At 39.9% G+C, this 17,739-nt stretch overlaps 1 protein-coding gene across 2 annotated transcripts in view; it reads left to right on the plus strand.

Annotated features, from left to right (window-relative positions):
- The first annotated feature begins 3,914 nt into the window (after positions 1-3,914).
- The window catches only part of UVRAG (UV radiation resistance associated), a 297,755-nt gene continuing 283,930 nt past the window's right edge, over positions 3,915-17,739 (plus strand). Inside the window, exon 1 of one of the 2 annotated variants that reach the window (XM_029956114.1) lies at positions 3,915-4,213. In XM_029956114.1, the coding sequence (XP_029811974.1) occupies positions 4,097-4,213 (117 nt within the window). In that variant the 5' untranslated portion in view covers positions 3,915-4,096. The remainder of the gene's footprint in view (positions 4,214-17,739) is intronic. The other variant, XM_029956115.1, reaches the window with a different exon arrangement.

Below are 17,739 nucleotides of genomic sequence, written 5' to 3' on the forward strand. Positions count from 1 at the left end.
ATGAGATCTAGAGAATAAGGAAAGAGGAAGAAGAAGAGGTAAAATGGACTGGGGTGGCTTTAGCTTTTGGTCCTGCCAATAATGTTTAGCTTCAAGACCCAACATGGTACCAGTTAGCTGTTAAAACACCAATCATCCCTGAACCAAACAGATCTAGCCCCCTATTGTTCATCTATCAAACTCCCAATCACTTTCTAAGACTTTTGTGAAGACTGCTTTTGACTTTGTCCACCAGCTCCTGTGGAGTCAGTCATTCCATTACCCCTTGACCTTGATCTTTCTTCTATCATTGCATGTATGTTGTATTTGCCTACCTTAGAATCTATGTTCCTTAAACTTGAACATATGTTTCTCTAAGGGACATATAGCATGTATAAATATTATAGTAATTTAATTCTAAGTGATTAGAAATATTTATTTATTTATTTTGAAAGAGAGAGCCAGCAGGAAAGGGGCAGAGGAAGGAGGAGAGAGAGAAAATCCCAAACAGGCTTCAAGTTGGACACTTAACCGAATGAGCTGCCCAGGCACCCTAGAAATAATTTTATGTTTAAACAAATATAGCCATATTATGGAAAAGGATCTAACGTAACATTCATTACCTTGAATACTATGCAGGTATTTTAGGTATTTGTCCTGTCCCTGGGGTGAGCATTCCAGCTCTCCTGGTGTTAGTGGCATGTGAGTGGAAAGGTCTGAGAAGGGTTGTTTACTTGAGGTATGGATTTCCAGTGCCCAGAGATTGGCCTGGTACAGAGTTGAATCTCATTAAAAGCTTGTAGAAAGAATGGATCCTGCTCTCTCTGCTGGAATATCCTTTTCTCCCTTTCTGCCTGGTGAACTCCTATTCATTCTCCAATACCCAGTTTATTTTACTATTTTTAAACACTTTTTGAAATGTTTATATATTTATTTTTGAGAGAGAGCACATACAAGCAGGGGAGGGGGAGAGAGAGGGAGAAAGATTCCCAAGCAGGCTTCATGCTGTCAGCCTAGAGCCCAATGCAGGGCTTAATCCCACGAACCCCAAGATCATGACCCAACCTGAAATCAAGAGTTGGACGTTTAACTGACTAAGCCACCCAGGTCCCCTCTTCAATACCCAGTTTCAATGTCACCTCTACTGTGACTGAAATCTGACCCTCTTCTCTGGCGCCCACATCTCCTGAACTTCTCTCAGACTGAGCAACTGGCTTATCACTCTTTGTATACTTATTGGACTTCCCTATAAAGAGGGCGGCTCCTCTGGGGATGAGTCTCAGTCTGATTTCCCAGCACCTAACAAAGGGCTTGACACAGAGAAGCCTTCAATGAACATTTGTTGAATGAATTAATAAAGTTAGTGAATATTGAGATGACCTTCAAAGGAGAAAGAAGTGATTGTGTTCTGTCTCTATAGGCCCATTTTCTTAAAAAATTTTAAGTGTTTATTTTTGAGGGGGCGGGGAGGAGCAGAGGGAGAGAGGGACACACAGCGGCAGAAGCAGGCTCCAGGTCTGAGTTGTCAGCATGGAGCCCGACACAAGGCTTGAGCTCACGAACCACAAGATCATGACCTGAGCTGAAAGTCGAACCCTTAACCAACTGAGCCACCCAGGAGACCCTCTATAGGCCCATTTTCTTAACTTGTGTAGTGGGTTGGATGATGCCTCTCTTCCTCTCCCCCGAAAATGAGTCCATACTCTAAAGCTGGAAACTGTGAATGTCATCTTCTTTGGAAAAAAGGTCTTTGTAATTAAGGATCTCAAAACAAGATCTGGATTACCTGCATGGGTGCTAAATCCAAAGACAAGGGTCCTTGTAAGAAAAAGAAAAGAATATACAGGAAGAAGAAAAGAGCATGAGGAGATGGAGGCAGAGGTCGGAATTATGCAGCCCCAAGTCAAGGAGTATCTGGAGCCACCAAAAGATGAAAGGGACAAGGACAGATTCACCCTTAGCGTCTTCTAAGAGAGTGAGGCCCAGCCACACCTTCATTTTGAGCTCCTGGCCTCTAGAACTGTGAAAGAATAAATTCCTGTTGCTGTTGCTGTAAGCTACTTAGTTTGTGGTGATTTGATACAGAAGCCCAAGGAAACTAACACAGCTTGGAATCAGAAGTGTTTTCTGTGAAATTCCAACAGATCTTGGCACGCTGTGAGTTGAACCAGATGAAATTTGGGATTTCCTAACTAATCCATCCGTTCTCCAAAAACACCTGACCACACACCCATGAGGACCCACTGATGTTTCAGAACAGGAGACAGTGTGCCACCCATGTTCACCAGCTCTGGGGTCAGAGCCAAAGTGTATTCAGGCTTCTGAACACCCTGGGAAGATAGCATGCTTACCTTCTATTAAACTAGTTTTAGTGCACTTATTGTATGTGAGTGCTTCTCTGGCATTTTGCATATGTTGATTTACTTAATCTCTACAGCGACTTTATTATTTTGCAGATGGGAAAACTAAAGCTGAGAGAGAGAAACTGGCTTGCCCAGGGACACATAGCCAGAAAGTGGAAGAGCCAAGATTGCAAAAGTGTCTGATTCCTGTTGTGTCTGATTCTAAAACACTGTGTTCTTTCAGCAGTCAGTCCAGGTGGTGGAGAAATTCAGTCTAGGGGGGAAAAGCAGATTGATAGCCTGCAGAATGAGTCAATGCTATTTATTTTAGAAGCAATCGCTATAGATGCTATCATTTTGCTCAAGGAAGTCTTCATGGAAGAGGTTGCATTTTAGCTGGGTTTTCACTAAAAAACAAAAATATTCTGGGGCACCTGGGTGGCTCTGGTCATGATCCCTGGGTTGGTGAATTCCAGCCGCCCCTCGGCTCTGTGCTTACAGGACGGAGACTGTTCCGGATTGTGTGAGCCCCTCCCTCGCTCATGCTCTCTCTCTCACTCTCTCAAAAATAAACATAAAAAAAATTAAAACAAACAAACATATCCCGATTATCCATCAGGCACTGGAAATCCACAGATGAATGACAAGGTCCTTTTGCTTGAGGAATTCAATGTGAATGTCTTATTAAAAGACAATGCAATAGAATAGTAAGAAATGTGGTAGAGGCAATATTCCTAACTCGGGGTCCCAGAGTAGACGAGGGAAGCCTTTTGGATGATATGTGATGGGCAATTAAGCGCTAGGCGCAAAGTAGCACCGGCTCTCTAGGGATAGCATAAACAACGCATTGGTAGAGGTGAAACAGCGTCCTGGGTGCCTGGCACACCCTGTAGCTCAGCGTACTAGTTAGCGGAGTGCGAAAAGAGTGGACTTGTGGGTTGGAGTTGGTCATGGAAGAGCAGGGACTGCCCGACAGGTTTCTGGTCTCGGCGCATCTTGCGTGGCGGTCTATCGAACGATAAAATATTCTTTTTCAATACTCGCACGTTCCCGTGAGCCCCTCAGGAAAAAAGGCTTTTTAGAGAACTTGTAACAGTAGCTCAGCCTTCGCGACTCAGCAGGCACCAAACGGGTCCCGGCAGTCCGTTGGAAGGCCGGTTACCATGGCAACTAGGTTCGGGCGGAAGTGGCTCCAGAGGACTGACTCTCACTTATCAGGTGACTCTCTCGCCTCCTGCACGTGACAACGGAGCCCAGGCGCGCTCTCCACCGAATCAGACCCCGCCTCTCTTTCCCTTTACTGACAACTGACACCTACCTAGAGCAATGGTCCTTGAGAATCTACCAGGAGACCCCGCCCCACGGTAGTGAAAGAACCAATTAGACTGGGGAAAATAGAAGCAACGCCCCAGGTTTCACCCCGGTTTGACAGACGCAATTTAGGCCATCCCCGGGTCCCTCCGCCCCGAGCCCATTCCGGCTGTCGATGGACACACCTTCTACCCAATAGCACATCCCTTGTCTACTGTTGGGTCCCGCCCCCGTGGCAGCAGAACCAATGAGCAAGCCAGGTCTCGGCGGGGTGGTGGGGGTTGCACTGCGGTAATATGGCTCTTCCTTAGCCAGCGGCCGCGGCGGTCGGAGGTTGGGTAGAGCAGTCCTGCCTCTCGGCTGGCGGGTTTCTGGGCTGCAGGGGCTCGGCGGGTCGTGACTACGCTGTGGTGGCGGATGCCTGAAGAGCGCGGGCCCCGCCGCCCGGCGGCCCCTGGGTCAAGATGAGCGCTTCAGCGTCGGCCGGGGGCCCGGTCCCCCAGCCGCCCCCGGGCCCGGCCGCCGCGTTGCCACCCGGTTCTGCCGCGCGGGCCCTGCATGTGGAGCTGCCCTCTCAGCAGGTACGCCCGCTGTCTCTTGGCGCTCGGTAGGGGGTGGGGCGGTGGGAGGCCGGGGAAGAGAGCCCGTGGGCGGCGGGCGGACCTTTTGCCAGCCGGCAGACCCGGGGAAGTGTCCGGGGAGACCTCGGGGGACCGACGACTTCTGTATTGTGAGGGGAGGGAGCCAGCGACGTCCGATGCTCTGGGAGGTCCCCGAGTCCCCCGGAGATACCCCGTTACTGGAGATCGGCTGCAAAGAGACGGTAAGAGACCCAGGGGAGCTCCCTGGGGCCCCGGCCTGAGTCCGTCTCTCCCCAGCTGGGGTGCTGGGGATTCCCTTGCGCGGACCCTCCGGCTTATTCCTCATGGGAAGGGACCCAGGGAAGCCCGGGAGTCACCTGAGAGATGGGGAAAGCTCTTTTCCTTTCGCAACCCACTTGCGGAGAAGCCAGTTGGTACTCTTCCCTCCGGGAAGAAGTTGAGGAATCTTTATGGTTTCTAGCGTTTACTTTTCATCGCCTTGTTATGAAGTAACTCCCCTCAGCTTCCCAAGTGAAATCCTTTGCGGCTTTGGGGTTTCCTTCCTAATTCTCAGACCTTAAGGATCGCATTTTAGCAATTTAGGAGGCACTCTGCTCCTTCATTTCCTCAAATGACACCCCGTGGCAGGGGAATTTGATGTATGTATTTGTATCTTACCCCATCCTTCAGCAGGGACTTTGAGGGCTTCTCGGGTCCACACTGTAAGGGGATAGTGAAGAGAGAACACGGAGCCTAGGGATCTGACACTTCTTTGTATCAGCCGTATGTCTGTATGGTACTTCTTCCCTCCACCTCTCCCTTGCCAGAAAAGTACCTTTCACCTCCCCTCTCTTGTATTCCTGTTTCCATGAAGAGGTCCTAAGAAAAAACTGTCAGTTCCTGAGACTTGACCCCGTAGGATTTGTGGGGAGTGCTCAATGGCCGGTACTTCATTTCATCCTGACAGTTCTTTGCGATAGCTATTTTTATGATTTCCCATTTCCTAGTTCAGCAAACCGAGGCTCAGAGATGTAAAATTCCGCCTCCAAAGCCTTGCAGTCAAGAAGAGCTGAGGCTGGGTTGCCCAGTCCAGCGTGGAACCCCGTAGCCGGTGCACGTGGCCATGTGCTTGAGATTGGAGCAAGTACCTTCACCCAGGATGGAGCACGTTCCGTCGCCCTTCATTCGACTACCCCTGCCTTGGTACTTAGGAAAGATTCTTAAGAAGAAAGCAGAGTTTGGGGCAGGGGGTCGTGGGGCAATGGGATGGATTTGAATACAGGAGAAGGAGAGGGGGTGCTAAAGCAGAGAGCTGCCCCGGAGGTATTAGCTACAGTTGCCACTGAGCTGAATTGTGGGCAGATGCAGGACTTTTCATGTGGTAGAAGAGGATTTAAAGGGTGGGGTTAGCATGTCCCTAGTTTTGCGGTGCTGTTGGGGAGCCAGTTGGTGGAGAATATTAGGGGGTGGAGGGTAGTGAGGTTGGGATTGCATTTATGAGGTCCCGGGAAAGATTAGAAGTCTGGTAGGGGAGGACTGGCCTTAGGAATGAGCGTTAATGTGAATTTTCCTGTGTGCGGGGAGGTGGATGGTGAGGATAGATACTGAGAGGCGGTGGTGGGCACTGTTTCGGAGGAGTCCTAAGTAGTTGAGGGCCGAGGGGAATTCAGTTTGGGAGAGCTAAACTAAATTGGGAAAATGTGGGGTTAGAAAAAAGAAATCATTATTTGTTTCATAGAGCATGTTCTCTGATAACAGTTCACAGTTTAAATTGGGGGAAATAATCCAAACTGTCCGTGGAATAAATTTAACTGCCTTTGTAAGCCTTTGTCAAATTTTTGGATTTGTGCCGAGGGATACATAGTGGCTTAAGTGTTGAGCTGAATGCTGTATGAGCTCTGAGTATGGTATTTACAGCTTTCTGGGGGTGTCATCCTTCTTGAATTCTTGGAAGGTAGCCTATTTCACAAAAAGCCTTTTACTTTTGCAGTTGCAGTTGTTCACTTAGTTTTGTGGGTCCAAGTGCCTATTTAACAAAAATACTTTTACTTTTGCAATTGACGTTCATTTAGCTCGTGTGGGTCAGAGTGCTCAGGTTTTTAGGGTATGAATAACACTTAAAAATTAACATTTTTGTAAAAGTGTTGTCTGTATAAACTGCCCTGATTAGTACACAGCTTGATGAATTGTCACAAAGTGAATGCTGTTATATAACCATCACCCAGATTAAGAAATAGAAAATTATTAGCATTCCAGAAGTTTCCCCTTATGTTGTCTCCCATCTCTACCTTTTCTTTCTCTCCAAAGGAACTACTATACTGATTTCCAGCAAGAAGTCAGTTTTTGCCCACTCTTGAACCGTGTGTATAAATGGTATCATGCTGAGTGTGGTCTTTTGTGTTTGGGTTGTTTTGCTCAATATTGTTCGTGGACATCATAGAATGTATGTGTATAAAACTTTTTCTTTTAGCATTAATTCATTGTCTTTTATTTTGTACCCTATGGCTTTTGCAAAATTTAAAAAGATTAGACAGATTGGGAATTCATTTGATAACTTTCTTTTAAATAACACTTTGAAAATTGTCGTTTGAAACAAATAAGCAACCCCTGTTTTAGGATTTCTTTTGTAAAGTTGATTATCTCAAAGCACAGATTCAGGGGTCCCCCCGCCCACTTCTTGGCATTGTTGGCAATTTTGAGTTGGTAGGTGAGTCTCTGAGATGTTTAGCCACGTCCATAGCTTCTGCCCACAATGTACCAGGAGCACCTGTCCAGTCCTGACGATTAGAAATGTCTTCAGGTGCTGCCAGATGTCCCCCAGAGGGCAAAATTACTCCTGGTTGAGAACCACTGTTCTAAGTATATTTTTATTTTAGGATAGAAAACATCCCTGCTATTTTCTACTCATTTATTCCAGTTTTCATTAAGTTCCATTGATTCTAATGACTGTAATGTTTAAAATGTTAATTTACTTTATTAGTTAAAATTTTTTTACATGTTTATTTATCATCGAGAGACAGAGAGAGACAGAACATATCATGGGAGGGGCAGAGAGAGGGGGAGACCCAGAATCCAAAGCAGGCTCCAAGCTTGGAGCTGTCAGCACAGAGCCCAGTACTGGACTTGAACTCAGGAACTGTGAGATCATGACCTGAGCCGAAGTTGGACACTCAACCGACTGAGCCACCCAGGCATCCCTTGCTTTATTAGTTTTAAACGTATTGGAATCCCCTTCTTAATCTGCCTTCACGAAAAGCCTTATTTATTTTGCTCAAAGAAAATCCACAAAACTATGTATGAAGACCCAACTTATTTTTGTCTTTTTTTCCAGTTCTATTCCTATTATTTCTTATTTTTTTATTTTTTAATATAATTTGTCAAGTTGGTTTCCATATAATACCCAGTGCTTATTCCAACAATTTTTGTCTTATTTTAATCCATTTGTCTTAAAAAAAAAGTTTAGTTAATGCTGCATACCTCCCGAATCTTCTTATATATGAGTAACTAGTCCCTAATTGTCAACCTGACTGTGATAAATGGGACTACTTGTTAATCTTTGCCTCCTTTTGCTTCTGTATGATCTTACTTTAATTTAAGGATGAAGTAGTCACACATTTTGAAGACTGTTTTTAATCTTTAATTTTTGGTTGAGGTTTGTAATTGGTGAATATAAGCTCATCTGAAGAATAATTTCCTTCTCACCCTTAGATTTAGGAGTTTTGAAATACAATTTTGTGTTTTGTGCTAGAGGCATTTAATATGCCCTTAGAAGTTTAATTGAGAGCACTTCTTTCCTCCCCAAAGTCTTCCTCACTTGAGTATAACCTAAACTACATTTCTTAGATACTCAGAAATGGGTCGTTTTTTTAGTGATTGTTTAGTGACCCTTCCAGGGGGCCACATATTCCTTTAAGAATTTGGTAAAAGCTCTAGACACTTTCCTTAGAAAATGCACTTAAATATGTAAACACAATTTTGCATGCAGTTTTGGTTTTCTTAAAACAAATGTATGTGGAAGACCCCAGATTAAATAGCCCTAAACTGGTTTATTCCCTTTTTAAAAATAAAAAAAAATTACATTTATTATTTGTTTTAGACAATTATCCATGTCAGTATGTATACATCTACCATATTTTGCATAATAATGTTCAGTTATATTTAACTAACTCCTTGTTGGAAGCCTTTTGTATGATTTCCAGTTTTATCTGTTACATTGTTGCAGTGAATTTATATGTATAGATATCTTTGTACACTTGTGCCAATATTTCTTTAGGATGAATTTAGTGAAATCACTCATTCAAAGGATATATATGTGTATATATATATTTAGATTGGTATACATACATAGAATTATACTTCATATAAAATATATAAATTAATACTTTTATTATATGTACATTTTTGTTAACTTTATTTTTATTTTTTATTTTTTTAACTTTTTGTTAACTTTAGAAGATACTAGCAAAGGGTGTCCCTGAAAGGTACGTTCACTACACTATTGTTACCAGATTATGACAGGATTTGTTTTTCATATTTTGTCAACTTTGGGCATCAAAAGTTTGTCAGTATTTTCCATTATGATTTTATGTATACAGCTTTTATATATATATATAATGTGTAGAATATAATCATGTAATTTACACATATGTTAATATATACAGCTTACATATGTACACATTTTGTTATTTAAATTTGTATTTCTTTAATTATTATATTGTAATAGCTTCATTTAATGTATGCAAAACACTATGCTAAGTGCGTGATCCCATTTATCCTTATACAGCCCTATGAATTTTATCTTTGCATATGTTTATGTAGCATTGTAATTTCTTCTGTGAACTGCAGGTTTATTTATGTCCTTGGCATTAATTTTTCTGATCACTTGCTCAGTGTTTTTCACTGATTTGAAGAGCATGCCTTTTTCTTCTCCTGTGTTTGAAAGAGGTAGACTATATTAGTGCTATTAACATTTATGCCCCCTGAATTTTTTAAGTAGACATTGTTTTTCAGAACAGTTTTAGATTTACAGAAAAACTGAGATGAAAAGATAGTGCAGAAGCTATATAATCTACATCCATTTTCCCCTATTTTTAATGTCATCATATTGTATGATCATTTGTTACAATTAATGAACCAATATTGATATATTATTGTTAATGATAGTCCACACTTTATTCAGTATTCCTTAGTTTAAAAACTTGGGGTAAAATATACATAACGTAAAATTTGCTATTTTAATAATTTTTAAGTGTATAACTCAAAGGCAGTTATGACTGTGCAGTCATCACCACTATCTATTTCCAGAAATTTTCATCATCCCAAACAGATACTGTACCATTAAACAATAATTCCCCATTTTCCCCTTCCTCCAGCTCCTGGTGGACTTTGTTCAACTCTGTTTATATGAATTTGCTCATTCTAGTACTTCATATAATTGGAATAATACAATATTTGCACTTTTGTGTATTGCTTATTTTCAGCATAATGTTTTCAGTGTTCATCCTTGTTGTAGCATGTATCAGAATTTCATTCCTTTATAAGTTTAAGTGATACTCCATTATATTTATATGCTGCATTTTTTAAAAAGTAAATTGTACACCCAGCTTGGGGCTTGAACTTAGAACTGACTGAGTCAGCAGGAAGCCTGTGCATTTTGTTTATCTACTCATCTGTTAATGGATCTTTAGTATTTACTTAATGACCTCTTTCTATGGCAGGGTATCATCCTGAATACCACATTATGTTTAGTTGTCCTGTTTCCTTAGTTTCTTGGCTGTGACAGTTCCTCAGACATTCTTTCTTTTTGATTACTGAGACAGTTTTGAGTACTGATAAGGTATTTTGTAGGCTGCCCTTGTATTGGAATTAGTCTCATTTTTAAAAAAAATTTGTTTTTAACTGTTTTCCCGCTCTTGATTAGACTGGGGTTATAGGTTTTGGGAGGAAAGCCAAGGAGGTAAAGTGCCATTTTTATCTGGCCATATCAGGTGTCCATACTGTTAACATGACTTCTCACTACTGATGTTAACCATCATCACCAGCTGAGGTAGTGTTTGGTTTCTCTGCTAGAAAGTTACTCTTTTCCACTCACTCTCCATACTGCCCTCTTTGGAAGAGTCACTATGCACAGCCCACAGTTGAGGACTGGGGATTCCTGTTCCCTCTCCTTAAGGGCAGAATATCTACATAAATCATTTGGAATTCTTCTGCCTGGGAGATTTGTATCAGTAACCACTTCTTTTGCAGATGAGAAATCAAAGGTCTGGATAACTTTCTCAAAGTTACACAGTGTCAACATGGGCACTGCAATCAAGGTCTTTGATTCCCAGTTGCCACAGGCGCCTAATCTTTGCAGACTGCTGGCTAAACTCAGAAGTCTTAAGTTACCTCAAGGTTCAGGATCATGATGCTTCGTAGTTTATATTTCCCACAGCACCTGTACCAAACACTACTGATTACATAGTATGAGCTGTCTGTATATTAAAAAAATTTTTTAAATGTTTTTATTTATTTTTGAGAGACAGAGAGAGCGTGAACAGGGGAGGGGCTGAGAGAGAGGGAGCCACAGAATCCAAAGGAGGCTCCAGGCTTTGAGCTGTTAGTGCGGACACCAACTATGAGATCATGACCTGAGCCAAAGTTGCATGCTTAACCAACTGAGCCACCCAGGTGCCCCTGTATATTTTTATTTTTAAATTTGATTTCTATATAAATCTTTGAAGAACTTTATAGCCTAAAGAGAAGAAGGAAATGGGATTGAAGAACATACAAGAAAAAAATGGTAGAAGCACCATAAAGCTCCTGTTTTGTTGGTCAGGCCAACAAAAGGCACGAGAGAAAGTTGTATCTTATTGGGAATGTATGCAGTACTGTGCTATGTACTTTCATTCCTTCCACAGATATTTACTGAGCCCCTTATTTGTGACTCAAATTTAAAACATGAAATATCTATAATTTAAATAGAATGATAGCAATTTTGAACTGCTTTGGCTCTTGTAAACAAAATTATATGAGGAAGGTTCACAAACTTGAAAAAAAATTAGCAGTCTAAAAATCATTTTTATATGACAAAATGCCATCAGGAATTTAATTAAGATTTTTTGTTTGTTTCTTTGTTTTTCCTGTGAAAATATTTAGTTCTCCTTTGAAAGGAAAAGCTCTGTTCTTATTTAGTGTTTACTTTAAAATTTCTCCACAGAATCACAATTCTTAACTTTGTGGCAGAAAATTCAGAAGTGAAACTGACTAGAAATAGAGCAGGAGCAGAATTGAAACTTATAAGTTGGGCCTGAAGTGTGTAGTGAAATGAGAAAACAAATTAGGTTTTCATAGTTTCAAAATGTGTACTTCTGATAACTGTGTATTTTTACCTGTTAGACTTATTACTAATGTGGTGAAAAAGAAATATTTGTCATTTTTAAAGATTATTTATTTTTTTGAGAGAGAGAGAAACAGAGCACGAGATGGGAAGGGGCAGAGAGAGAGAGAGGGAGACAGAATCCTAAGCAGGCTCTGGACTCTGAACTTTCAGCACAGATCCTGATGCGGGGCTCAAACTGAGATCATGACCTGAGCCGAAGTCAGACACTTAACCGACTGAGCCACCCAGGCGCCCTATTTGTCTTTTTTAATGCACTTGAATGAATGCAGCAACAAACTAAGGGTATTTTAGAAAAATTAAAGACAGATCTATGTTAAGAGAGGAGTTGAAATATTTTCAGTTTTATACTCTGTTATAGGTCTGGTGACATCAATAATGTCTCAGGCAGAGTTAAATTTTTCTGATTCCTTGCATCAGTTAGCAGTTAGGTTATACAGGTAGAAGAGCACAGCACAGAAAACTTGACGTTGGAATTTTTAGAAAACATAATTCATAGTATACCTTCTTGGTTTAGTATTATATAATCTTGTTTTCCATTTTACTTTAAGATAGAAGCTTGAATTTGAATCATAGAATTTTACAGATGTAAAATCTGAAGCTCTCAGAGGTGAAACTATTCCCCTGGCCATACATGTGGCCCGTCTGTTTATTCCCTTCCTCAAGGAGTCAGTAAAGATTATTAGTTTAACAAATGTGAATTGAGTGCCCTGGGGTTTCTTTCATTGACCGATACCTGACCAGATCCTGGGTGTTGTGAGTATTTCTCCTGTGCTTGGCGGGGTGTTTGAAAACTTGTTTCTTAAACTTATCTCTGCTTTGTCACATCATCTCCATATCTCTGGGGATTTTAGGTTAGACTAGAAATGGAAGAAAGGCTGTGTTTTAAACTTCTCTTTATAGGCAGAATACTCAGACTCCACCCCCACATCCCTTTTATAGTGTGAATTAGAACGAAACTTTGGGATATCCCTCTGTATTTTAAGTGATCAGTCTTCCTGTTTCGTCTTTGGGTACTTAACCATGCCTATCTTTTTTTTTTTTTTTTTTTTTTTAATGCCTATCCTTTTTGAATAGTCCACTTAAGAATTCCTGATTCTTTACCTCTTTAAATTTCTGAAACAGCAACATCTGGTGATTGTGGGTTCTTTGATGTCAGTAATTCCATTCTGTGTAATATTTGACTCTGATTGCCATAGACCTGATTTACTAGAAATGTTATGAGGCATTGAAAACTCTAGTCAAGTGTGTTTGTTGGTTAAAGGCTAAGCCAGATAATGCTAAAGCAAAACCCACCACGGTTTTGAGAATGTACTGAAAGAAGCAGTCTGATTTTTTTTTGAGAACAATGGGGAAAACCAGGAGGCTGAAACTGGGAGTTACTTTTGGCTTTTTTTAGTAGATTCCAGGGTAAGAAAAAAGGGAAGATACAAATAAGTAAAAGTAGAAATCAGACTTTTATGATTTTTTTTTTCAGGAAAAACTTGGTGTGTTTTTTTTTTTTCACCATGAGTATACTTTTTCTTTTACTAAGGGTTTTACTCTGAACTATAAGTCATATGTCATGTTAGCCTCTATTAAAGGAAGAAACTTAACTGCGTCAGCCGTTTATTCAACAGATCTTTATATAAGTATCCTCTTTGAATTATGTTCGGCATGTGATTAGAAACTGTCATGTTTACTCCAACCTGCTTATGTCTTTCAGAGGAGGTGAATTATTTCCTGTCACAATTCCAGTCATTTTTTTTTTTTATCAGAATACAGGAAAACTAAACTTTTAAAAAATGCAACATGAAAATAACTTTATTTAGAATCATGAAAAACTTTTTTTTTAAATTTCTGATAGCAAGAGCGAGAGTGAGAGAGCACAGGAGCGGAAGGGGCAGAGAGACAGACAGAGGATCTGAAGTGGGCTCTGTGCTGAGAGCTCCAGTGTGGGGCTCAAACTCACGAACCATGAAATCGTGACCTGAGCTGAAGTCAGACTCTTAACTGAGCCACCCAGGCGCCCCTTTAAAAATTTTTTTCTTTTAACATATATTTATTTTTGAGAGACAAAGATAGAGCATGAGCAGGGAAGGGGCAGAGAGAGAGGGAGACACAGAATCTGTAGCAGGCTCCAGACTATGAGTTGTCAGCACAGAGCCTGACTTGGGGCTCATATTCACCAACCATGAGATCATGACCTGAGCCAAAGTCAGATGCTTAACCGACTGAGCACCCCTAAAAAAACTTTTTTTTAACTTTGTCTGTCTACTTTAATGAATAGAATAATCTCATAAACTGGTACTGCTTTCATCCACTAAAATGTTACTATGTAGCTATATATGGGAAGCAGCAATATGAAGAAGATTTTCTAATTTTTCATTTTGAAAATAGATCACAAAGCAAGATAGAAGGTAGGCTGCGGGTGCTCATTACAGGCGTAGGATATTTTATTGTATTTATTATTATTATTATTTTTTTTATTTTGAGAGTGAGAGAGAGAGAGGCAGAGAAAGGGAGGGAGAGAGAGAGAGGATCCCAAGTGGGCTCTGCACTGTCAGTATGGTCATGACCTGAGCTGCCGTCAAGAGTAGGTTGCTTAATCGACTGAGCCACCCAGGTGCCCCTCCAGGTCTAGGGTATTTTATAGCACTGTACTCATCGTAGGAGAGAGTTAGTCCCATTATAGATTTAATTTATAGTAGGTATTTCAGGCTTGTTTTCATGAGTTGACTTAATGGAGTTTATTCTACTTGGAAAGTATTTCATATAAACAGTTGTCCAGGTGTTCTGGAGTGACTAGTTTACTTTTGAAATCCATATATTTCTATCAAAGGCATCAGTCTGATTATTAGATGGGGACACTAGAAATTGCAGAATTTCTTAATTGTACCTCAGTTGCATTTTTGATATGATATAAAGTTGAGTATTTTAAAACTATCTAAAAATTACTGCTCATGAATATTATCTTGTATGTTCAAGAAAAAGTTACATGTATCAATATCCTCTTTATTTTTTATTATTTAAAAAATGTTTTATTTATTTATTTTTGAGAGAGAGAGAACATAAGCAACAGAGGGGCAGGAAGAGAGGGAGACACATAATATGCCGTAGGCTCCAGGCTCTGACGTGTCAGCACAGAGCCCAACACGGGGCTCAAACTCATGAGCTGTAAGCAACTGAGCCACCCAGGCACCCCTATCAATACCTTCTTTAAGGAGGTAGCAAAATATATGCAGTGTATTTTAGATCAGTTATATAAAAAAAATTAAATAGATACTTAGAAGTAAATATAAAACCTCTTAAAATTAAAAAATAATTAATTGATATTAAATTCCTGCTGTGTATGAAATACTGCATTAGACTGGTATACATCTTTCTTCAACTTCTCTTATTTTTGGAATACCAGAATATATTTGATGGTAATTTTACATTATTTTCCTTTTAATTTGCATTTCATTTTTATTTTGAGTGATTTCATGATGTCTCGTGTTAGATATTATTATTATTATCATTTTAAAGGTGAGATATAATTGGCATATGATATTGTTTTCAGGTATACAACATAATGATTTGACAGTTGTAGTTTGTGAAATGATCAGTGCAATAAGTCTGGTTAACATCTATCACCATACATAGTCCTTCCTTACATTTTCCTCTCTCTTTTACCTTCTTTCTTAACCCCAGGTCCAATGTGGGGCTTGGACTCATGACCCCAAGATCAAGAGTCACATGCTCTATGGACTGAGTCAGCCAGGTGCCCCAATCACCATAATAGTTATAAATTCTTTTTCTTGTGCTGAGGACTTTTAAGATTTACTCTTGTAGCAACTTTCAAATATTCAATACAGTATTATTAACTATAGTCACATTACATCCCCATGACTTATTTAATTTATAACTGGAAATCTGTACCTTTTGACCTTTGACATCTTTCACCCAATTCACCCCCTTCTACCCCCAGTTTTACAATTTCTCAACAACAAATAATCATTCCTTTAATATGGTGTAGTGGGAAGACTTGTAAAACTGGTTCAGGGAGTAACTAAGGTAACTTTGAGAAAAGCACTTTGGTCTTCGGTTCTTAAGTTTTACAAGAGAAGATTGGAGAGAGATTAGATTATTTGTATCTCTGAACATTTTAAACCTCTGTGTGCCTCCTTTTTCTCAATTGCCAATTGCTTTACTTTGATCCCTTTGTGGATTTTCATTCCACAAACTTTGTGTTCAACTCTGTTCTATGCTGTCCTTTGTTCAACAGTTATTTTTTTGTTTCTACTGTGTATACCACAGTGGTGAAGAATATGGAGTCTAGAGCCAGACTGACTGCTTGGGTTCAAATCCTGACCCTTCCGTTTTTTAGGGGAGTAGTCTGGAAGTTACTTGATCTCCCTATGCCTCAGGAAGGTTCAGATCAAGTGGGCATAATAGCACCTACCTTGTAGGGTTGCTGAAAGGACTATATAAGTCATAACTTTGCTTAAAAAGAAGGTTGGTCCGTAGAAAGTGCTCCAGAAATGTTAGTTGTTGGTTTCTATTGTTGTTACTATTTGTTAGGCACTGTCCTTGCCCTGGAGGGACTCATCATCTAATGGTTAAGGCAACTATATCAACAGACCATAATATAAGAGGTAGATTGAACAAAAGCTGAGGTACGAAAGATGAGGAAAAGTATTCTAGCAGAGTGACCAGCTTGAATAAAAAGATACAGTATAAAAAGGAATGGCAGATAAGTAAGTGAGGCTGGAGTTTAAGTAGCTTAGGAGAATGGTGGAAAAAAAATGTGTTGGAGAGATATATATAGTTTAGGATTAGATTATAAAGGATCATATATGCCAGGTTCTCCTGTAGGTAGAGGGGAGGACTTTTTTTAAAGAATTATTTTAATTTTAAAAAATTTTTAATGTTTATTCATTTTTGAAAGAGAGACAGAGCATGAGCAGAGGAGATACAGAGAGAGAGGGAGACACAGAACCCAAAGCAGGCTCCAGGCTCTAAGCTATCAGTGCAGAGCCTGAGGTGGGGCACAAACCCACAAACCGTGAGATCATGACCTGAACCAAAGCTGGATGCTAAACCGACTGAGTCACCCAGGTGCTTCAATACTGTGTTTGCTATTCTGGGTCTTTGGCCCTCTCCATATAAACTTTAGAGTCGGTTTGTTAATAACCAGAAAATTACTTGCTGGCATTTTGATTGAGATTGTATAGAATCTATCGATCCAGTTGGGAAGAATTGACATCTTGACAAGATTGAGTCTTCTTATCTATGAATATGCAGTGTTTCTCCACTTATTTAGTTTTTCCTGGATATCTTTTATCAGAGTTTAGTAGTTTTGCTTATATAGGTCTTGTACATATTTTGTTAGATTCATACCTACTATTTCATTTTTTGAGGTTACTAATGAAAATGCCATTGTGTTTTTAAACTAAAATTCCACTTGTTTGTTGCTCATATCGAGGAGATAGGCTTTTGTTTGTTAACCTGTATCCTGCAACCTTGGTATTATTGCTTATTAGTTCCTGGAGTTTTTTGGTTCATTTTCTCAGGTTTTCTACATAGATGATCATGTCCTCTGTGACAAAAACAGTTTTATTTCTTCCTTCCCAGACTGTATTCTTTTATACCTTTTTGTTTATTGCATTAGCTAGGGCTTGTTTTTCTTTTCCTTCTTAAAAACACTTTTTGTTTAGAAAGAATTTCAAGCTTATTGAAAAATTGCAAAAATAAAACTTGTATAAGAACACCTTATCTTTATACCCTTTACCCAAAGTCGTCTACTGGTAACATTACTCCATTTGGTTTGTCATTTGCAAGTTCTCTCTTTCTGTGTATGTACAGATATAGATAAATGATTTTGTATATGTGAATCATTTGAAGTTAAATTACATATATCATGAACTTAAAAAAATTTTTTTAAATGTTTATTTTTGAGAGAGAGGGAGAGAGAGCATAGACAGAGGAGCAGAGAGAGAGGGAGACATAGAATCTGAAGCGGCTCCAGACTCTGAGCTGTCAGCACAGAGCCCAATGCAGGGCTTGAACTCATGAACCCTGAGATCATGACCTAAGCTGAAGTTGGACACTTAACTGACTGAGCCACCCAAGTGCTCCATGACCTTTTACTTTCAAAAACTTGAGTATGTATTTCCTAAGTAGGTGT

Source organism: Suricata suricatta, chromosome 11 (assembly GCF_006229205.1).
Source record: "Suricata suricatta isolate VVHF042 chromosome 11, meerkat_22Aug2017_6uvM2_HiC, whole genome shotgun sequence".
Lineage (NCBI taxonomy): Eukaryota > Metazoa > Chordata > Mammalia > Carnivora > Herpestidae > Suricata > Suricata suricatta.